Source organism: Mytilus trossulus, unplaced genomic scaffold, assembly GCF_036588685.1.
Source record: "Mytilus trossulus isolate FHL-02 unplaced genomic scaffold, PNRI_Mtr1.1.1.hap1 h1tg000128l__unscaffolded, whole genome shotgun sequence".
Classification (NCBI taxonomy): domain Eukaryota; kingdom Metazoa; phylum Mollusca; class Bivalvia; order Mytilida; family Mytilidae; genus Mytilus; species Mytilus trossulus.
This window is the reverse complement of record NW_026963301.1, coordinates 1,468,005-1,492,387: the sequence shown is the minus strand read 5'-3', so window position 1 is coordinate 1,492,387 and position 24,383 is coordinate 1,468,005. Positions and strand designations below refer to the sequence as shown.

At 32.1% G+C, this 24,383-nt stretch overlaps 1 protein-coding gene across 1 annotated transcript; it reads left to right on the top strand.

Moving 5' to 3' along the window:
- Positions 1-381: 381 nt before the first annotated feature.
- Positions 382-21,871, top strand: LOC134700176 (probable ATP-dependent RNA helicase DDX41). The gene is made up of 15 exons (XM_063561542.1): positions 382-574; positions 2,638-2,718; positions 4,995-5,145; positions 9,972-10,046; positions 10,636-10,696; positions 11,495-11,704; positions 13,323-13,476; positions 13,955-14,091; positions 14,573-14,735; positions 15,497-15,700; positions 16,411-16,507; positions 18,114-18,263; positions 18,827-18,898; positions 19,863-19,973; positions 20,987-21,871. Exons 1-15 carry the CDS (start codon positions 554-556, stop codon positions 21,121-21,123), a joined length of 1,824 nt encoding a protein of 607 aa, XP_063417612.1. The 5' UTR covers positions 382-553; the 3' UTR covers positions 21,124-21,871.
- Positions 21,872-24,383: the final 2,512 nt, after the last annotated feature.

Genomic DNA, 24,383 nt, shown 5'->3' with positions numbered 1-24,383 from the left:
TACCAGATAGAGGGGCTCGCCTGTATCCCTGCACTATTTACGTTCATCAAGCGTCTTGTTGATCGTCTTTGTGCAGGATAAACTAGAAATAATGGTTGCTCTGTAGGTACTTACTGACAATTCCCTAATGACAGCAGTGTTGATTGTCAATTTTGAGAATTCAATTTGCCGAATAATTCGTTCAATATAGAATTATAGTTTTCCAACCACTCGCTCAACATTGGAAGGAAGTGACGACGCCCCTAAACGCACAAATGACGGTGATAAAGGCGCGTATAATTGACGAGTTTTTTCCGGTGACGGATGAACTCGAAAGTGATTAAAATACCCCTAAAAATAAAAATAAAAAATCCGGAATGTCGTCTCACCGATATGGGTTAATTTTTTATTGTAGCATCAAAAACTTCCGGAACGATTTCTCACGTTTTGTCTTTATTTTGAAACGTAAAATAATGTAATTTAGTAAATATCAACCATCGGCAGGATTAAGGCGATGTTATATAAACAAAATCTTTGAAACATACAAGTGATTTATATATCTATTACAGTCAGCATGTCAAGTAAATCGAGAAAGGTATTTATTTTTGTTGAATTTCAATCTTAGACAGTAGACTGCTCTCTTGTCGAAAGTCCACAGCCACAGGCACTTGTTTCTATTCATAGGAAGGTCGACTATCCATGTTTCTATCCATAGGAAGGTCGACTATCCATGTTTCTATCCATAGGAAGGTCGACTATTCATAAATTATAATAACTCATTTTTGTATGGATAGTCGACCTTCCTATGCCTATAAATCCTCAATATGGATAGCCTGAGATTACTCTGACATTCGCAGGCTGTTTTGCCACGGCCCCAGCTTGTCTGGCAGAACAGCTGTCGGACGTCAGAGTAATCTCGGACAACAATATGGATAGAAACAAATGCCTGTGTCCACAGGGGCTTGTTTAGAGGGTCAGTCGAGGTTTTACTGTCAATGGCAATCACTATCCTATATAAAAAAAAACCTATAGGATTCCCATTGACAGTTAATCAAATTCATTTCCCATAGATAGGAATCCAGGTCCGTTCGCGCCCATTCACGTTCGCACCCACTCATGTTCGCCCCTTCTCACTTTCGCACCCTACATGTTCGCACCCTAAGTCCCTTCGCACTCTACATGTTCGCGCCCAATTTTAATTGGTTTTGTGTTTAATATTTATAGCTTTGTAATCAAGTTTTGGCAAGTGTATTCTAATATTTGTTGTCATTGTCTCAAAATAAAGTGAGACAACTTTTTTTATGTGTTGAATAAATCTTAATCATGTTTTGGATAGTGTACTGTTAATTTTTTTTAACCCTTTCTAAATAAAGTGGGATTCTGTCAACGTTTTATTTTGTGTTGAATAACTCTTTATCATGTTTTGGTTTAGTGTATGGCTATAACTTTGTTTCATTGACTTGTTTCAAAATAAAGTGAGATTCTGACTACGTTTTTTTTGCGTGTTGAATAAATTTATCATGTTTTGGTTATAATAGTGTATTGCTATATTTTGTTGTTTCAGATCAAATTTAAGGGACCAAGCTGTAAAAAATAATTATCTTTTGTGTTTTTCATTTAAAATCTTAAATGTTTTACTTATTTATACACCAAAACAGTTTTATAACAACAATCATGATTTTCCAATTATTAAACTGGAATTTGAATTAAAATTGGGTGCGAACGTATAGAGTGCGAACGGACCTTAGGTGCGAACGTGCGAGGTGTGAATGTGTAGGGTGCGAAAGTGTTTGGGCGCGAACGAACCTCATACCCATAGATATACTGTTCTCAGGTTTTGATGAGCTTATTAATTCCTGCATAAGGTGTGAAAATAAACCAACACCTGAATTGCTTTTGATATACAATTTGGGAGATACAACTTTGAGATGCTCCCTCTCAGGTTAAAACTGTATTGTATTGATTGTCCTTGATTGGAATGAACAGTAGACTGACAATACACAACCATGACAACTAAAGGTTAGTAAATTACTAAAACATGTTAAAAGGTGTGACTGAGCATGCTGAGTGGACATTACCAAAAGCAATTCAGATACATTGTATTTGTTTATTTTTACACCTTCTGCAGGAATGAAAAAAAAATGCCCATCAAAATCCAGAAAGATTTTATCTTTCTAAAGCACAAAATGAATTAAGCTTTTATACATATACAACATGTAGTCAATGCTAGGTTCTTAAAACTTTTCCAACTGCACAGGTTAGTCTATACTTAAAGAATAGTTTTTGAAGTGAGTCCATTTGTTAAGAATCTTTAAGATGAACCTTAACCATATTAACAGTTATTTAAGTCAACAGGGCTGTCATGACTATAAGATAAATGGTGATATAAAACAAATTAAAAAAACCCATTAACAATCAATCAATAAATCAATTGATTCACTCTGACATATTTCTATCATGTCTATTCATTTTCAATTTAGATATTGTATGATAGAGATTAATTTCATGAAAAACTGGAGAGAACAAATACTTTGAAGACATGAACATTTCAGTCTAAATTTATATATATTTACTTAACACGTCATGTAGCTAGTCTGAGTAGATTTAACAAAACTATTTTGAAACCTTATAATGGTATATATATATTTATTATTGCAGCGATCAGGAGAGAAAGAAGACTCCTCATCAGATGAAGAATATGTACCTTACATTCCAATTAAACAAAGAAAGAAGATGCAGGTACATATATATGTCTACCTCATATATATATATATATATATTATAGATTAAAACTGACGTGGAAAGGTAACATATGGCCACCGAAAGCTCTTTTTTTGAGAGCCCAGGTGGTCGTGTGGTCTAGCGGGACGGCTGCAGTGCAGGCGATTTGGTGTCACAATATCACAGTAGCATGGGTTCGAATCCCGGCGAGGGAAGAACCAAAAATTTGCGAAAGCAAATTTACAGATCTAACATTGTTGGGTTGATGTTTAAACGAGTTGTATATATATATATATATATATAAAATGACTGAATAAATAGTCAACGATAAATCTTACGCGGCGATGAATCATATAAACATGATGCAGTACACTACATAATATAATATATAAAAAGTCTAAAAGAATACAACATCACCAAAAACACAATAAAACGAACAATATGTTAGATATTTCGGATAACAGATATCCTTCTTCGGTAATTGCACGATGAAAAATGAATCATGTCAATTCAAATTAAGACTCTATCAAAATCTTGATTTATACAATTTAAGCGAACGCTGGAACAATTTTAAAATTTTCAAACACACCGCAAAGACTACAAAAATATGCCAAAAATAAAAAAAGTTATTTACGATGTGAACTGGCACAACTCTAAATTCCCAAAGGTGTTGACAGTTGAGATGTTAAACAACTGCGTGGAAATACAGTCCCAATAAACAGTCCTGACCGATCTAAGCTGGTATGATATTTAAAATATGACAACGGTAGGGCAGTTGCATCAGAGACTGCGTATTTAAACATCTAAAAAATATAGTAATTTGATGATAAGAAAATTGAGTAATAAATGTTTACTAAGGTTAAGTAATAGAACGTGGCTGCGTACTTACACATCCTTGCCAACTGTCAAAATGACTGTAATCAAAACTAATATAATTCAAAAATTCCTGAAAAGTGTAAGGGTCCAGTACGGAAGCCGTAGTAACTGGCCACAAGTGATGACAGGAAATTAGTGATGGTAGGAAAAATGAGTGACTCTTCTATGTTTTTTCATTAATGCCCTCTGGGGAAACTGTACTCAGCTTTCTTATATATATATAATCATGATAAAAAAGGGGGGGGGGGGGGGTAAAGATACAAGAGCATTAGAACTAATAAATCGAAAATAAGCTGACAATGCAATGGCTAAAAAATAAAATCGAACAATAGAATACAATATAGAAAAAAAAAGTCTAATCAAGACACACCTCCACCAAAAACTGGGGGTGATCTAAGGTGCTACAGAAGGGTAAGCAATCTCCTGCTGACATCAAAGAACATTTATTTGCTGGTACATAGGTTACAGGTTAAGAATATCAAATATAACAATAAGTGGAATTTCATGGAGGTATACACCTTATCGCTATTTGTCCGCCATTACTGAATATCACACAGGTTCCCCTAAAATTTTGACGTCATAAACAAAATATCTGACGCCACAATGGAAAAGTGATTGTTGTTTGCGTCAAAAGTTCAACCGGGCGGGTCAGCCGGGATTAGCGATAAGGTGTATTATATCAAAGGTATATATGTCAATAGGTCATACATGTTCATCCTTTGATAAAGCAGAGATCTATCTTTAAACGAAAAATACCAGTCCAGAGAATGTTAAATTTCACCAGCCGTAAGGCAAAGGAAATTCATTTCCAAGACTGTTTTTTTTTGCAAATACCCCTCAAGAACATGCTACATCTGTTTAATTACACTGAATGTTAACTTTCAAAAACGCATTAACATAGTTGATGATCGTGACATTACAAGCATCCAGTCGGATAGAGTATTTTTTGGCAAATACCACAGCAGAGAGGGTAAAAAAGGCATACCCTTTTTGCATATACCACGGCGGGGTTAAAAGATTAACGATATTAATTTGAATATATTGAATAAATTGGTGAAAAATACACTGGCTGTCAACCAATCAAAACCCCGGATTCTTACATAAGGTGTAATTATTGTACAGATACGATATACAGGATAGTAATAGATTGAGCAACAACATATAAAAAAGAAGATGTGGTATGATTGCCAATGAGACAACTATCCACAAAAGACCAAAATGACACAAACATTAACAACTATAGGTCACCGTACAGCCTTCAACAATGAGCAAAGCCCATACCGCATAGTCAGCTATAAAACAACGACAACTACTGAATTACAGGCTCCTGATAACTTACATTAGCCTTTCAAATAAAAATCTATAAACCAATTATAATTTTGAATGGTTGATTATTATTTTATGCACAAATATTACAGATCCAGGAGGCTGAGAAAAGATTGGGAAAAGTTAAACCGAAGGAAGAAGAGAAATCAGAAAGTAGTGATGCCCCTGAAGAGGAAGATCCAGGACCTAAGGCACATGTAAGCTTACTAGATCAACACAGTGAACTCAAGAAAAAAGCACAAGGTTAGATTTTTTTTCAACTTAACTTTTGTTATTTGCACAGCATAAGAAATAGACGAAAGATTTGAAAATATAAAAATTTGAGAGGCTAACATCCTCAACAAATAATCCTGTTCCCTATATTCCAATTTTGACCTGCATTTTTGGTTAGAATTTTTTTCAACTTAATTTTTAGCTCACTTGGCGTCTGTCGTCCGTCGTCGTCGTCCGTCGTCGTTAACTTTTACAAAAATCTTCTCCTCTGAAACTACTGGGCCAAATTAAACCAAACTTGGCCACAATCATCATTGGGGTATCTAGTTTAAAAAATGTGTGGCGTGACCCGCAAAACCAACCAAGATGGCCGCCATGGCTAAAAATAGAACATAGGGGTAAAATGCAGTTTTTGGCATATAACTCAAAAACCAAAGCATTTAGAGCAAATCTGACATGGGGGTAAAATTGTTTATTAGGTCAAGATCTATCTGCCCTGAAATTTTCAGATTAATCAGACAACCGGTTGTTGAGTTGCTGCCCCTGAATTGGTAATTTTAGGGAAATTTTGCTGTTTTTTGGTTATTTTCTTGAATATTATTATAGATAGAGATAAACTTTAAACAGCAATAATGTTTAGCAAAGTAAGATCTACAAATAAGTCAGCATAACCAAAATGGTCAATTGACCCCTTTAGGAGTTATTGCCCTTTATAGTCAATTTTTAACCATTTTTAGCTCACCTGGCCCGAATCATTATTGGGGTATCTATTTTAAAAAATGTGTGGCGTGACCCGGTCAACCAACCAAGATGGCCGCCATGGCTAAAAATAGAACATAGGGGTAAAATGCAGTTTTTGGCTTATAACTCAAAAACCAAAGCATTTAGAGCAAATCTGACATGGGATATAATTGTTTATCAGGTCAAGATCTATCTGCTCTGATATTTTCAGATGAATCAGACAACCCTTTGTTGGGTTGCTGCCCCTGAATTGGTAATTTTAAGGAAATTTTGCTGTTTTTGGTTATTATCTTGAATATTATTATAGATAGAGATAAACTGTAAACATCAATAATGTTCAGCAAAGTAGGATTGACAAATAAGTCAACATAACCAAAATGGTCAATTGACCCCCTAAGGAGTAATTGTCCTTTATAGTCAATTTTTAGCTCACCTGGCCCGAAGGGCCAAGTGAGCTTTTCTCATCACTTGGCGTCCGGCGTCCGGCGTCGTCCGTCGTCGTCCGTCGTCGTCCGTCGTCGTCCGTCGTCGTTAACTTTTACAAAAATCTTCTCCTCTGAAACTACTGGGCCAAATCAAACCAAACTTGGCCACAATCATCATTGGGGTATCTAGTTTAAAAAATGTGTGGCGTGACCCGGTCAACCAACCAAGATGGCCGCCACGGCTAAAAATAGAACATAGGGGTAAAATGCAGTTTTTGGCTTATAACTCAAAAACCAAAGCATTTAGAGCAAATCTGACATTGGGTAAAAATGTTTATCAGGTCAAGATCTATCTGCCCTGAAATTTTCAGATGAATCGGTCAATCGGTTGTTGGGTTGCTGCCCCTGAATTGGTAATTTTGAAGAAATTTTGCTGTTTTTGGTTATTATCTTGAATATTATTATAGTTAGAGATAAACTGTAAACAGCAATAATGTTCAGCAAAGTAAGATCTACAAATAAGTCAACATGACCAAAATGGTCAGTTGACCCGTTTAGGAGTTATTGCCCTTTATAGTCAATTTTTAACCATTTTTCATTAATTAAAGTAATCTTTTACAAAAATCTTCTCCTCTGAAACTACTTGGCCAAATTAATCCAAACTTGGCCACAATCATCTTTGGGGTATCTAGTTTAAAAAATGTGTGGCGTGACCTGGTCAACCAACCAAGATGGCCGCCACGGCTAAAAATAGAACAAAGGGGTAAAATACAGTTTTTGGCTTATAACTCAAAAACCAAAGCATTTTGAGGAAATCTGACATGGGATAAAAATGTTTATCAGGTCAAGAACTATCTGCCCTGAAATTTTCAGATGAATCGGTCAATCGGTTGTTGGGTTGCTGCCCCTTAATTGGTAATTTTTAGGAAATTTTGCTGTTTTTGGTTATTATCTTGAATATTATTATAGATAGAGATAAATTGTAAACAGCAATAATGTTCAGCAAAGTAAGATCTACAAATAAGTCAACATGACCAAAATTGTCAGTTGACCCCTTTAGGAGTTATTGCCCTTTATAGTCAATCTTTAACCATTTTTCATAAATCTAAGTAATCTTTTACAAAATCTCCACTGAAACTACTAGGCCACAATCATCTTTGGGGTATCTAGTTTGAAAAATGTGTCCGATGACCTGGCCATTCAACCAAGATGGCCGCCACGGCTAAAAATAGAACATAGGGGTAAAATGCAGTTTTTGGCTTATAACTCAAAAACCAAAGCATTTAGAGCAAATCTGACAAGAAGTTAAATTGTTAATCAAGTCAATATCTATCTGCCCTGAATTTTTCAGATGAATTGGACAACTGGTTGTTGGGTTGCTGCCCTCCAATTGGTAATTTTTAAAGAAATTTTGCCGTTTTTGGTTATCTTGAATACTATTATAGATAGCGATAAACTGTAAACAGCAATAATGTTCAGCAAAGTAAGATCTTCAAATAAGTCAACATGACCTAAATGGTCAATTGACCCCTTAAGGAGTTATTGCCCTTTATAGTCAATTTTTAACAATTTTCATTAATTTGGTAAATTTATGTAAATCTTTACCAAATATAGTTCTCTGTTACTAATGGGCAAAGTTCATGATAGATATAATTGTAAGAAGCAAAATCGTTCAGTAAAGTAACAACTTCAAACACATCACCATCACCAAAATACAATTTTGTCATGAATCCATTTGTGTCCTTTGTTTAATATGCACATAGACCAAGGTGAGCGACACAGGCTCTTTAGAGCCTCTAGTTAACACTTTTCATAAAATTTGTAAATTTCTATTAACATTTTCCACTGAAACTAAAGTTCATTATAGATAGAGATAATTGTAAGCAGCAAGACAGTTTATTTCAGTAAGATTTACAAACACATCACTATCACCAAAACACAATTTTGTCATGAATCCATCTGCTTCCTTTGTTTAATATTCACATAAACCAAGGTGAGCGACACAGGCTCTTTAGAGCCTCTAGTTTGTAAATCTTAGTAATCTTTTACAAAAATCTTCTCCTCTGAAACTACAAAGCCAAATTAAACCAAACTTGGCCACAATCATCATTGGGGTATCTAGTTTAAAAAATGTGTGGCATGACCCGGCCAACCAACCAAGATGGCCGCCATGGCTAAAAATAGAACATAGGGGGAAAATGCAGATTTTGGCTTATAACTCAAAAACCAAAGCATTTAGAGCAAATCTGACACGAGTAAAATTGTTTATCAGTTCAAGATCTATCTGCCATGAAATTTTCAGATGAATCGGACAACACGTTGTTGGGTTGCTGCCCCTGAATTGGTAATTTTAGGGGAATTTTGCTGTTTTTGGTTATTATCTTGAATATTATTATAGATTATTATAAACTGTAAACAGCAATAATGTTCAGCAAAATATGATCTACAAATAAGTCAACATAACCAAAATGGTCAGTTGACCACTTTAGGAGTTATTGTCCTTTATAGTCAATTTTTAACCATTTTTCGTAAATCTTGGTAATCTTTTACAAAAATCTTCTCCTCTGAAACTACCGGGCCAAATTGAACCAAACTTGGCCACAATCATTATTGGGGTATCTAGTTTAAAAAATGTGTGGCGTGACCCGGTCAACCAACCAAGATGGCCGCCATGGCTAAAAATAGAACATAGGGGGAAAATGCAGATTTTGGCTTATAACTCAAAAACCAAAGCATTTAGAGCAAATCTGACAAGGAGTAAAATTGTTTATCAGTTCAAAATCTATCTGCCATGAAATTTTCAGATGAATCGGACAACACGTTGTTGGGTTGCTGCCCCTGAATTTGTAATTTTAAGGAAATTTTGCTGTTTTTGTTTATTATCTTGAATATTATTATAGATAGAGATAAACTGTAAACAGCAATAATGTTCAGCAAAGTAAGATCTACAAATAAGTCAACATGACCAAAATGGTCAGTTGACCCCTTTATGAGTTATTGCTGTTTATAGTCAATTTTTAACCATTTTACGTAAATCTTAGTAATCTTTTACAAAAATCTTCTCCTCTGAAACTACCAGGATAAATTAAAACAAACTTGGCCGAAATTATCATTGGGTTGTCTAGTTTAAAAAATGTGTGGCATGACCTGGCCAATGGTTATTATCTTGAATATTATTATAGATAGAAATAAACTTTAAACAGCAACAATGTACAGCAAAGTAAGACCTAAAAATAAGTTAACATGACCAAAATGGTCAATTGACCCCTTAAGGAGTTATTGTCCTTTATAGTGCATTTTTAACAATTTTCATAAAATTTGTAAATTTTAACTAACATTTTCGACTGAAACTTTTAGGCCAAGTTCAATATAGATAGAAATAATTGTAAGCAGCAAGAATGTTCAGTAAAGTAAGATGTACAAACACATCACCATCACCAAAACACAATTTTGTCATGAATTCAAATGCGTCCTTTGTTTAATATTCACATAGCTCTTTGGAGCCTCTAGTTTTTATTTGCATAGCATTAGTAATAGCCGAAAGATTTGAAAATATAAAAATTTGAGAGGCTAACATCCTCAAAAATTCATCATGTTCCTTATATTCCAATTTTGACCTCTATTTTGTTTACATCCTGATTGTTTGTGTTTGTGTAACTTTTTAACATGCTGATTCTGTTTATATTACAGTTAGAAAAGAAACAGCTAGAGAAAAGATGCTGAAAGAAGAACAGAAGATTTTAGAAAGTGTAGCAGAGAACAAAGGTATTTAAAATACTTTATATAATACATATGAAAATGTCAAGAAAAATGAAAATAATGTAATTTCTATATATGAAGATGATGTGCCAAAGAAGAAGTGCTCACTCAGGAGTAGTTTAAACATATTTTATTTGCTCAAAAGGAAAAGTATTAGACACAAATAAAACATACTTATATACCACTGTTCAAAAAGTCATAAATCGATTAAGAGAAAACAAATCTGTGTTACAAACTAAAACCAAGGAAAACCGATTACTGAACTACATCAACCTTATATACTGTAAACCAACTTATTTTCGTGAGCGATTTATTTTCGCGACTTCCGCGAGTAGAAAATACCATGAATATAAATCGTCGTGAATGTGTCAATCTTTGATCTTTCCTTAATAAACTTCATCAAGTATATCAGATAATCGCAAAATTAAATAGCCGCGAAGTGGTCAAGAAAGGGTAAAACGCGAAATAAAGTATCCGTAAAAATAAGTTGGTTTACAGTATTACAATTACAAAATAATATATAGGTTTAAACAAATCATATAAACTCATATTGAATAAATATCTTACTTATTATTATTTGTTTGTCTATTTACAGCTTTGATGGGTGTGGCTGAGTTAGCTAAGGGTATTCAGTATGAAGACCCAATAAAGACAGGGTAACTATAAAATTACACTTTTATCATCATCACTTGTACTTTAACCATAGTTTCATTAAATTTGCAACTGGTTGTGGTTGCTTCAAATTTTGTTTTGTGGGACATTTAAAAATTATTGTGTAAGGTGTACTAGTATTCTAATAAACTGGTAATTTGACTAAGGTTCTGTTCTTTTCAATTTTGCTTCAACCAACAATAAGTAATTCAAATAGATTTGTACAGTATATTCAACCCTTTTATAAAGTTATTTTAATTTATATACATGAGCATTATCATAAATTAGTTTGCATACAATTGTAGAAATTTTGTTGGTGCTGTAATCAGATTTAGAAAAAAAGGCACCAAAAATAATTCTTTAGATATATAAAACTATTACAGTGTTATTGGTCAAAGGAAAATGAAAAGGAATATTTCTTTTTTGTAAAATATTAAATATTATTATTCATCCTCATAACAATGAAAGGATGTATAAAAATCAGCAATATTTTAGTTGTTTTCATCCTTTGTAAGGGCTGTTCTGTTCTCTATCAATATCGCCAACTGTCTTTTTATTCTTTATTTGCGACATTCTGGTACAGATATCTTTGTTGATCTTCAATGTCTTTAGGGCTCTTTATATTGATGGGTGGTTGTCTATTTGATCTGTACCCTACATTTCCTGTTAATATATCAATTTTTGTTTTGTTTTTGATGCTTTATAAGATCAAGAATAGTATTTTATGGATAAATAGAATAAATGAGAAAGACTCCACATAACATGATTGTCATGTTTACTAGATATTTATTTTTAATTGCCAGCTGGACTCCTCCCAGTTATATCTTACATAGATCTGAACATAAACATGAAGAGCTAAGGAAGAAATACCACATACTTGTGGAAGGGGAGGACCTGCCACCTCCGATAAAATACTTCAAGGAAATGAAATTTCCAAGGGCAATATTGAATGCAATGAAGCATAAAGGCATAACTAAACCTACACCTATACAGATACAAGGCATTCCAGCAGTGTAAGTATTGTCATATACAGGGATTAAGCTAGGATTTTGAGGGCTTTAGTCACTTTTGCGCGCCATGAAAGTCAACCTTTTCTTTTGTGTGACAGCAAGGAACCAAGGATGTATGTTACTAGCTTCATCTTTGACTTTGTCAGATTTTAAAGGACTTGTAGGCATGACTGGCAGTCAGTATTGTATGATTTGACTGTATTGGTCCTTATTATGAAAGATTCTGACAAGGGATGTGGAAACTTTCTTTACAATTTCTATTCAGTTTGTTCCAGAGGACATTCCTGAACAACACAAGTTGGATTCATTTTAAAAAAAAAAGGAATCACAATTAACTTGCAATGATTTTATCACTGCATAATCATTATCCTTATAGAATGTCTAAATAGATGTCTGGAAATCATTTCTATTAGGTTGGGACTGTATAAAATTCTTTTTGGAACGAGTATAACGACTGAAAGGAGGTTGTAAACAAATCAAGAATATATAACGTTTGCTACTTTCGGTTTTAAAATGAAACAAAACGGGAAGTGACACGTGGATAGTAAATTCAAAACGAGTCCCGATTCATTAGGAAATTATCATTTTTCGGTTTGGATTCCTTTAGTTAGAGATATATATTTGTCTCTCTTGATTTATTGCTTCTTAATGATTTCGTATTTTATGATTTTTATCAGGGTCTATAAATAGTTATAGGACTACTTTCACGCATGCGTAGCACAAAGTACAGGAAGCACCTGTTTTACTCGTGAAGACAATTTGAACGTTTTGAATAAAGTTCTATATAATATTTTTCAATGGAAATGTCGAAAGTTTTTGATGGCAATTTATATCAATTGTAGCGAAAATGCGTTCAAATGACGAATCTACGACAAACGAACTTCAAATTGTGATCTTTTCAGAAATAATGAAATTAAAATGAGAACTGTCCGGGAGTATAAACAAATTGTTTCGATCAAATGACGAAACTATACTCCTGGTTGTTGAAATGCCAACTGACTGATTTTCTTGGTGATATAATTATAATAGTCAATTATGATTTATTAATAATTAACCGATTAGTGACCCATCGGATGGCGAAAGGCAGATTAGTTGTAATCACAACTTGTAACACCTGTTGAAAATGTTAATTACCTGGGGTCATAAACTTGTCAAAAACATAAGACAGGTAGATTTATAGTATTTTAATGAGAAAATATTTTTACACTTTCTAAATTTAAGTGACGAAATTGATTTGAAAATTTTTCGTCAATGCAAAAACTCTTTTGTAAATTACAAAAGTGACGAGCGCTAGCAAAATCACTGGTCATATATGTATTTATATATGTGAATAAAATCAAAACATGATTAGAATGAACATCATACATACAGTCCAAATATTAAAAAGAGAGAAAAAAAATTATACTTATTAGTACATGAAAATAAAAACTATCAATAAAACTATATAATTTCAATAGATATTGCTTTTTTGTCAAAAACTTAATGTTACATCCTGTCCTTTTGAGCAATCTATCAATTGTAATAACTTGCAGCTTAAACGTGTACTTCAAATATGAGCCTTGCAAATATAATTCATGTTCTATGCATTTAAACACACAGTATTTTATTGTTATGTTTTCAGGTTGTTAGGTAGAGATATGATTGGTATTGCTTTTACTGGGTCAGGGAAAACTATGGTATTTATCCTTCCTATTATTATGTTTTCTCTGGAACAAGAAAAGAGACTTCCATTTATAGATGGTGAAGGACCATATGGATTGATTATTTGTCCTTCAGTAAGTACACTCATTTTAAAAACACCACTGAAAATATATTTTTGATTAAAGACCTTACAGCAGTGTATTTTTTTACATTGGCTTATTTGTGAGGAATTAATTATTTAAAGTTCTAAAGGATGTCGTCTTCTCTGTTTCAAAATAATTAACTATTTCAAAGACTGTTATAAATTGATAGTATGTGCATGAAAGAACTGAAAAGGCAGAAAAAAAATTAAATGTCTGTGTGCTTGTTTTTAAAAAATAATCCATTGAAAATTTGACATGAACTGGTTCTCTCTAGACTTTTTGTATATATAAATTTAACATTGGCACCTTTTTTCTTTCAAAAACAATGAAAAAATAACAAGGAATATTTAAGATTTTCAAAAATGCCTTTTTAAACAATATATGATAAAAAAAGTAAGGGTTAGCAGGCAAAATAGACTTATTGTTATACAGTATATCCAGTACTTTTATGATATGTTTGTCATTACAGAGAGAATTAGCCAAGCAGACTAGTGAATTGATTACTCACTATTGTAAGGCTTTATCAGCAGACGGCTTCCCAGAATTAAAGTGTGGTTTGTGTATTGGTGGAGTTCCGATAAACGATCAACTCAGTATTATTAAAAGGTGCCATATATTATATATTGACTAAGTGATGAAATGTTTTATTGCAAATTTTCTTTCTCCACTTAAGTTTTGTTATGTTTTAATGTTGATACATTACATGTGTTAGGGAAAATAAAAGTATGGCTAGATTTGCAATAACATTTCCTTTCATATAAGATTTGGCCTTTAATCTTCTTGCATTTGAGTAAAAAATTAAGAATTAGCAAACATTTCCTCCTTTAGAAATTTTCCAAATAAAAAAAAGTTATTAGCAACAGCTAGGCCTGTCGAATATGCAATATGCAATGATGTGTATAGTCAACTGTTATTTTGGATAATACTGTGACCATTTAGTTTCATTAGCCATGATATCAGATCTTCCTTGTACCTTACGGGAATTATTATTTGATAACTGAGCAATTTTCTTTATTTGTAGAGGAGTCCACATTGAAGTGGCAACTACTGGGCGATTAATGTTAATGTTTGGTTTATTTCTTTGTAGAGGAGTCCATATTGTAGTGGCGACCCCTGGTAGATTAATGTTAATGTTAGATAAGAAGATGATGACGTTAGATGTGTGTAGATATCTAGTGATGGATGAGGCTGACAGAATGATTGACCTAGGATTTGAAGAAGATGTTAGAACAATCTTCTCTTACTTCAAGGTTTGACATTGACATTTATTAATTTTTTGTTAAGGGCAGATAATCTTTGTTCTTTAAATTCTCTTAATGATTTATTTTTCATGTAAATAATTTGACTTGTTTGAATATAAATTAACTCAACATAGAAACCAGGATAGCAATTTTGTATTTGAATATGAGATATGAAAGATTAAAAAATGTCAGTTTTGTTTTCTGCATTCCTAGCTACCAAAACACATTTTATGGACATTGTTATATGAGTACTGTTTAAATATAGACATATTTGGTCAAAGTTTATGTAAACTAAATACAATTGTAACAAAAAGTGAAAATGAGACTAATACTACCTCAGTTGAGACTGTGATAAATAAAAAAGAAGGAATTGAAAGATGAATTTAACTCCTAAGGTATCATTGAGGTTCATTATGAGAACAATTGCAATAAAAGAGAAAAACTTTTCAGCAAACATATTTAAAATTAGTTATTATATAACAAAATAACAATTGAACAGTATATACGAGTAGGCATCAGTGACACAAATATTTATTTAAATCAATTTATATTTCATAAAAATTATATAAATTGAAAAAATAATTAAAAAGGGGGGCTAAAGATATCAGAGTGACATTCAAACTCATAGATCGAAAATAAACTGACAACACCATGACCTAAAAAGAAAAAGACAAACAGACAAATAATAGTACACAACACACAGGTATGGCTGTTATTTCTAATTTCTATCCATCATTTCTATCTTTAAAATGTAACATTATCATCAACAGGGACAGAGGCAGACCTTGCTGTTCTCAGCTACTATGCCTAAGAAGATCCAGAACTTTGCTAGGAGTGCTCTTGTTAAACCTGTAACAGTAAATGTAGGCAGAGCTGGAGCTGCTAGTCAGAATATCATACAGGAAGTAGAATATGTCAAACAGGAAGCTAAAATCTGCTATATCCTGGAATGTCTACAGAAAACATCCCCTCCTGTGAGTATAAGAAAAGATATCTACTGGTCAACGAATGGATTTAAAAAAATTAATTGTTCCAGTAGTACATTTTATTTTCAATCTTGTATTATTTTTTTTTTACTTTCATAATCCTAAGTATTAAATCCAATAAAGGGCAATGAAGTTTGTCATAACACTTGGAAATGAATACTATGTACCTTGATATCTGATCTGTTGGCTGACTGAAGCTTTTGCCTCATACAAACAAAAATAGTGCAAAATGGCAAATTAATCTTAAATTTCAATGAAATTGAGATGACAGAATTAAAATTTTTAATGGGGTGTTTTATAAATCTTTAAACCAAATATCATTTCGGTCTTTTGCATGTTCCGCAAATATGTCAGTTTATGTAATGTCTCTATTAAAACCCTTTACAATGATTAAAATTTTCAACAAAATTATTAACCCTGATAAATAAAGCTCTCATGAGAGGCATTTTAGGATGTGCACTTCTCTATATTCAGAAATTATTGTTTGTGCATTTATTATTGCGATTTTGTCATTTTAAACAAAAATGTTATATTGAGAAAAATCCTTTTCAATTAATTCATATAAAAATTTCAAAATGCCAGTTTTCATTATTGGGTTTATAACCCTGTCACATTTTTCGCAATGATAAAAACATCACAATAATTTCTGAATTTACAGTTTTTCAATTAGAAACATAGATGGATTTTATGTCTTATAGGTGTTGGTGTTTGCTGAGCGTAAACAAGATGTAGATGCCATTCATGAGTATTTGTTACTGAAAGGAGTAGAAGCTGTAGCTATCCATGGTGGAAAAGGTAAGATAAGCTGTAGCTATCCATGGGGGAAAAGGTAAGAAAACATGTAGAAACAACGTACAATGTGTCTGATGTATTTCTGTTTTGAAACATCAAGCTTTAGGCATAGGTCATATTCAAAAATGATCAATGTGAGTCTTCAATTTCTTTGCAAATACTCAAAAGATTTGCCCTTGATATGCTCAGAATCTATGCTATAACTGCAAGCTTATGCAATTTAGAAAAAAAATCATGATGTTCATCATTAAAACATTCAACCAATATGATAAAAAAAGAAATTTCAGCCTTATCATGTGGTTATTGTGAAATACCAGCTGCAAATAACAGTTAAAACTTGTTTAATAATTTTTCTGTGTACAAATATTATTTGTTGGGTAAAAATTGGCATTCAATTCTGTTTTTTACAGAAAAATATGAACCCTTCTAAAGTATAATTTCTTACAGTATGTTTTGTTGGCAATTTTCATGTTTGAAATCCTGCTTCTGTTGTGAGCGAACACAGTTATTGTGTGTGTCCACTCAGCTGTTCACATGTTAGTGATGTCCATTTCTTTACTGATTGATTATATCTGAAAAGAATGGAATGATGACGTGTGAATGTTTGATTACAGTAACTGTATAAAACAATATAACATGTGAGCCTCTTCTGATAGAAATCAACTTTATACGTATAGATTATCAGGTTTTCTACACATTGATATCGTAAAATATTAGCCACAAGCCACAATGTGAACCTTCTGGTGAGTGGGCGTAGCTAAAGAGTTAAAAAGTTTCACATTGTGTTGAGCGGCTGATATTTTACTATATCTATACGTAGAAAACCCAATTATCTGTTTATCGTTCTATTAATGGTCTTTTTTCCTCTCCCTAAGACAGTTTTACGCTTGACAAAAGCAAGCTTGATAACGTTTCCTCTCACAATGTGACGTCACTGATAACTTCTCCTCTCACATTGTGACTTCACTGATAATGCCTGGTCTTGTTTTGAAGTCTTGATACAAGATTAACTGAGGGACAGAGTAGGGTGATATAGGCGTAGGGAGGAAGAAAATATGAATATCAAAACATCTGTTAACTCAACTTATTAACTAACAAGTGTATTTCCGGTTGAAACAAATATCTATGCAAATTCTGCAAATATTTGAAAATTTAGTTGATATAAGAACCCTACAAAACACCAAAATTCATCTTTAATTTAATTTGAATATTCCAAAATCAATTAAACTTTTCTACATATATATTTACATAAAATTGTGAATGTGTCAACAACTTTTTGGAATTTTGAATCTCAGTGCTCTTCAACTTTATACTTTTTTGGCTTTATAAATACTTTAATATGAGCATCACTGATGAGTCTTATGTAGACGAAACACTTGTCTGGCATATTAAATTATAATCCTGGTACCTTTGATCGAATCGAAGCAACAACAAGCCGACCATAGAGCAGACAACATGTATGCATGCACTTGCATAAGGTTGATTTCTATCCAACACAGCTCATATATTGTTGCAAAACACTGCATATTTCTCCATAAATGTTTTTGGCTAGTTTGAAACTATGAACTGAAAAAATAAATAGTCAATTATAATTATCTTCCCTTTTTAGACCAAGAAGAGAGATCTCGATCTGTAGATCAGTTCAAGAAGTTTGAGAAGGATGTACTTGTAGCCACAGATGTAGCTTCTAAAGGATTAGATTTCCCAGAGATTCAACATGTTATCAATTATGATATGCCAGAAGATATAGAAAATTATGGTAATTTAGATTCTTTTAGAAATCCAATTTTTCATTGTGTTTTTCACATACTGTAATAGGGATGGTATAGATTGCACTGGTACATCCACACCCCATGAAATTTCAGGTAAAAATTTTTTTTTGTAGAAAAGGTCTTATTAAACTCATTAATTTCAAATTGTGTGCAGTCATTTGCAGTGTTTTATTAGAAAACCTGTTTTCTATCATAAAGCAGAAGCTGAAACTGCTTGTAAATGATTCTAGAACACTTCACAATTGTTAAAATAAGTCCAAATCACACATTTAGAAACTTTTATATATTGAAACTGTAAGTTTGAAAAGCATGTGTAAAAGAGGAAAACAAACAGTGAGATTCGAGTCCGTACATCATAGATATCACTTTTAATGTTATTTCAGTTATTTTAGTTGGATCGTCATTTTAATTTTCTCTTAATTTGTAAATTTAAAGAGTAAATGCATCTCATTTTAATTTCAATGTCATTGATTGTTATTTTTTTCTCGTATATAGTATTTACTTGTATATAGATGATATAAAAAACTGATATAGATTTTCTAATTTACAGTTCACAGAATAGGAAGAACAGGAAGATGTGGTAAAACAGGAATAGCAACAACATTTATTAATAAAGCTGTTGGTAAGTTATTGTATCTCCGTCCTCCTCCTTATCAGGGTCACTCACAGGGGTGGAGAGAGACTCCTTATTGTATCTCCACCCTCCTCCTTATCAGGGTCACTCATAGGGGTGGAGAGAGACTCCTTATTGTATCTCCACCCTCCTCCTTATCAGGGTCACTCACAGGGGTGGAGAGAGACTCCTTATTGTATCTCCACCCTCCTCCTTATCAGGGTCACTCACAGGGGTGGAGAGAGACTCCTTATTGTATCTCCACCCTCCTCCTTATCAGGGTCACTCACAGGGGTGGAGAGAGACTCCTTATTGTATCTCCATCCTCCTCCTTATCAGGGTCACTCACAGGGGTGGAGAGAGACTCCTACTTCCTGTTTGCCAATACTTTGAATTTTTCGAAATGTTGAAGAACCTTAAAATTTTCATTACTAATTTCTCCAGTTCTATTGAATAAGTAAAATTGATATTTGGTCAGCAGCTTTTAAAAAAGTGATGAACACATATTTCCAGTTTGCTTACAGTTAGACCAGCCTCAAGAAAGAGTGTAACTTCTTGTTAATTTCGACCCTTCTAGTTTTTGAAAGAATACCACAAATTTTTGTTACCTGTTTTTTTCCTGTAAAATCTTTTTTGGAACATGCAAAAATAAAAACACTTCTGTGAGCTTTGTACTATTTAACCACTTTCATTTCAAATCTGTTATTCTGGATTCAAATAAAAACAATGACAGGAAATTTTATTAGAATCAAGCTGAGAGACCCCAAAAAAGATCAACTATATACAACTCTTTTACCATGATAAAAATAAGTTTTTAGCACCACATCTTTTGGAAATGGAAAGACCTTTACAGCTACAATTTATCACTGCTGTTTACTACATGTTTAAATTGATTACAAAAAAAATATTCTAAAAGCAGGTTTAATTTCTTTTTACACAAGATTTTATAAAGTACATACTTTCATTTTTTCAGAGGAATCAGTATTGTTAGATTTGAAACACTTATTGATTGAAGCAAAACAAAAAGTGCCACCATTCTTAGCAAATATGGAGTCTGAAAATGAGAAATTTCTGGATATTGGAGGTAAAGTATTAAATTATGTGTTGATGTTTAATGAGCAAATGCTATGTGGTATGAATGATTTCTGAAATACCCTTATACATTATATATAATTTAAATTATATAACTTTATATGTACATCTGCTGAACGGTCAATATAAATCTGTAAATATCTCTGCAAAAAAGGTGATTTAAATCACTGTATTTCTTATTAAAGAATGTAATTAATTATAGTGTTTTGCATGAAGAAAAATTACAGTTTTTAAGTGTAAAGTCAAAACTACTGTGGATACACTTATTTTCGTGGGTACCAATTTTCGTGAATAAAGAAAAATTTGCATGTTGGTGGATATTCAATATCTAATTTCGTGGTTTTGCCGAAACCTGCATATTCACCTACAAAAAAATTATCATTCTTTGGACATTGATTTCGTGAATTACGTGGTATCCAAAGTAAAATATCTACAGCACTATAACAAAGTGCACTTTATATCGGTACATAGTACATGAGTATATCAATGTTGTCAGATAAATAAAACAGTTGCAAGAGACATTGAAGCTTTGAATAATTTCTTTCAAAGAAATTATTTTAATTAGAAAATTGTAATTTGCCTAGTTATTTGATATTCATGTATATGTCGTGTACAAGTTGCAATTTTGTACAGGTTATAACATGTACAAAAATGTTGTACATGTAATAACTGGTATAATGCAAAAATACAAGTTATAACATGTACAAAAGTACCTCATACATGTTATAACCTGTACAAAATATTGCTTAAAAATGGTTTTTACTTGAACAAAATTTAAGATTAATCTTAATGAAGTCAAAAATACATTTAAATTCACCAATGCATAAAGAACAACTAAAATAATTTTTCTGTAGAGGACAATGATCACAAAATTTCAGAAATATATGTTTTATGACTTATGTTGTCAAAATGTTATTTTATGTAATTGTATGTTTTATGCGTTCCATCATGGCTTAAATAAGTGTGACACTATTTACTAAAAGCTTGCATTTTATCGTTTTACAGGTGAAGTTGGTTGTTCATACTGTGGAGGTCTTGGTCATCGTATTACAGACTGTCCTAAACTGGAGGCCTTACAGACAAAACAGGCACAGGGTATTGGTCGCCGTGACTACCTCGCAACAGGAAGTGCTGATTACTGAGCAGGAACTTTTCAAGAAACATCACAATGGAGATTTTTTTCCCATACAGATATTTTGAATCACAAGAAAATTTTTGTTGTCATTCAACATTTGTTAGAATATTTATTACATTGATGTAAAAGTGAGTAAAACAGAGATGTAAAGTCCTGAGTTTAAAGGATACATTCTACGTATTATAAAATAGGTGAGAGGGATGAATTACAAGAACTTATTCTCTAATATCTTAACATGGAAACAAGAAGATACAAAATGCATGGAAATCTGATTATAAATTGTCAGAGTTAAAACAAGCAACTCTAAATTAATTAATCTTACATGATATAAACAATACTTAAACATTATTGAAAGTTCAGTAAAACTTACAATCAATTTTAGTTATTGTAAACCAACTTATTTTCGCGGATACTTTATTTCGCGTTTCACCCTTTCTTGACCACTTCGCAGCTATTAAATTTCACGATTTTCTGATTTACTTGATGAAGTTTAATAAGGAAAGAACCAAGTTGTTCATATTCGCGACTATTTATATTCGCGTTATTTTTCTATTCGCGAAAGTTGCGAAAATAAGTTAGTTTACAGTATATGACATTTAGTTTTAGGAAAAGATGAACAGGGTTTGAACTTATATAATTGCCTAAGGTTGGAAACATTTTGATATACCTTGATGGTCATTACAAAAGGACTAGATAGTTGAATTTTGTATTCTGTTTCTTTTAGCTTTTAATTTATAAAATGATCTAAACATATATATAGGATTTAATTTAAATATGTTTTTTTTAAAGAAAATTAAAAAAATATAAACTTAGCAACAATTCAAATCTTGTTGTAGTTTTTGCGAATAAAGCTTTAATGGTACATGTTTTCATTTTATGTCATTGCAATGCCAAATTATCAGTTTATAAAAAATTGTCAATGATAAACTGTGTTCTCAACACAATTATTTTTATCATATTCTGTTGGCAGATATAAGATGTAATATGAATGCCAATGAGACAACTTTCCATCCAAGTCACAATTTATCAAACCATTATAGGTCAAAGTATGGCTCTCTTTTTTTAATTTGAAAAATCATATATAGTAAAAAGAAAATTTTACTGTACCACTAAAATCATTTGGTAACAAAAATAAATCAATAAGTTTTGAAATTGCTTTGAGTTTATAATATTAATGGGGGGAAATAATATATCCCCTATGGTGCTGACTTGATATCCTTATCATCCCAGGTTTATCATTACTTTGATAGTTCAAACGAAATAGTGCAGTGAAATGACCAGTTTTTAGATCCTAACAGGTCAATGTCATGAATTTTATTGATGAAATGTAATACTTTGATATTTAAGTTACAGTATGATGTTTATTTGAATTACTGTCATTGTCAAGAAAACATTTTTTTAATTAAAGAATTGTATGAATAAATTCATCATAGATACCAGAATTGAAACTTTATATTTGGGCCAGACTTGCATTTTGTCTACATGAAACTCATTAGCAATGCTCATATCAAAAGATGATTAAAAGCCAAAATAAAGTATGAAGTTGACTTTATTTTGAATATAATACTGAGCATTGAATACCAACACTACCTAAAAGTTTTGCCAAATACAGCCAAGGTAAAATCTATATAAGAAATGCATGGTGTAGGAATCAGTTATAAAAAAAAATTCAACTACAAATGTACAATCATGTTCAAGATAACTCCAATACAAAGGACAAGGTACAACAAGGCCTATTTTTGGCCCCCCTATTATCTCATTTTTTAAATTTTGATTTGGAAAGCTACTGATCACATTAAAATATTCCCTTAGATTTAAAGTTTATTTGATGAACTTCAAAACCATTAATTTTAGAAAATTGGTGAGATTAGGGGGTTAAAAGGGCATAAAAAATGCCAATGAAGGAAAATTTACCAACTTTAGATATTGTTTCTTAAATTCAAATAGCATTTGCCTACATGACCTGTAGACAGTTAAGTCGATTAGACAGTAGAAGCAGTTTTTATGACATTGGAATAAAACAAAATCCTGGGTCATGTTGACGCAGGCACTTAAAAACTAAAGAATTGTTGTTACCTGCAAAGTGAATAAAAATTACAATATTTGAAAAATAACAGAAAGTTTACCCCTCTCATCTTACTCAATTGCTAATTTTGTCGTTTTGAAGTTCATCCAAAGAAACTTAAAACTTCGGGGGAATACTTAAACATGTTAAACAGAATAAGTATCTTCCCAAAACAGAATTTGAAAAATGAGAAATTAGTGGGTAGGTGCAAAAACAGGCCTTATCGTACCTTGTCCTTTGAATTTACCCAGTAAAATACTATTCAACTTCACAAAATTGCAAAATGAATGCACTGATGTACCCATATTTTGACTATTTTATTAATTGTGACTGTTTATTTAACGCATCATGTAAATGTGGCGGAATTTGATGAGACTGTTATTAAAGTGAGAGGGTTAGCGCTATAGAACCAGGTTTAATCCACCATTTTCTACATTTGAAAATGCCTGTACCAAGTCAGGAGTATGACAGTTCTTGTCCATTCGTTTTTGATGCGTTTTGTTTTTTGATTTTGCCATGTGATTATGGACTTTCCAAATTGATTTTCCTCTGAGTTCAGTACTTTTGTGATTTTACTCTTTACCCTACAGTGTTTACAAGCACTCTGATTTATGAAATATACCCAGATAACATAATAGAACAAATATAGCTCCATTGTACCGTCATCTTCAAAGGCCATGTGCAGAACAGCTGATATGAGTGCTTGTATGGGGGAACACTACATCATTACTCATGCAAAGTTGGCTCTATCTTTTCTTCTTCATTGAGTATTTATAAATGGAGGTACTACTATAAGTATTGTCTAATAAATCTTTATGTAAAGCACCATTATGAAGAGAAGAGGACTATTGAAGTTGTGATAAAAGAGGGACGAAAGATACCAAAGGGACAGTCAAACTCATCAATCTAAAATGAACTGACTTGTGATAAATTGTGTTTAATCTAGGCCTTTTTGTTGTATGTTTATATTTCATTGCATATATTATATGCAATGAAATATGTCTAAATGTTTAAATGAAAAACTTTGTAAACGAAAGCTTTAAAAGACAACAAAGGATACTGTTAATTTAGAAATTAATGGGGGCATTTTGAATCCATGACTTTAATTGATAAGATTTCAAAAACTATATGAAGGAAAATTTCTTTCGAAATTATGAATGCAATTTGTATGATAACTAAACTGGTACTTTAGATTTTTGGCA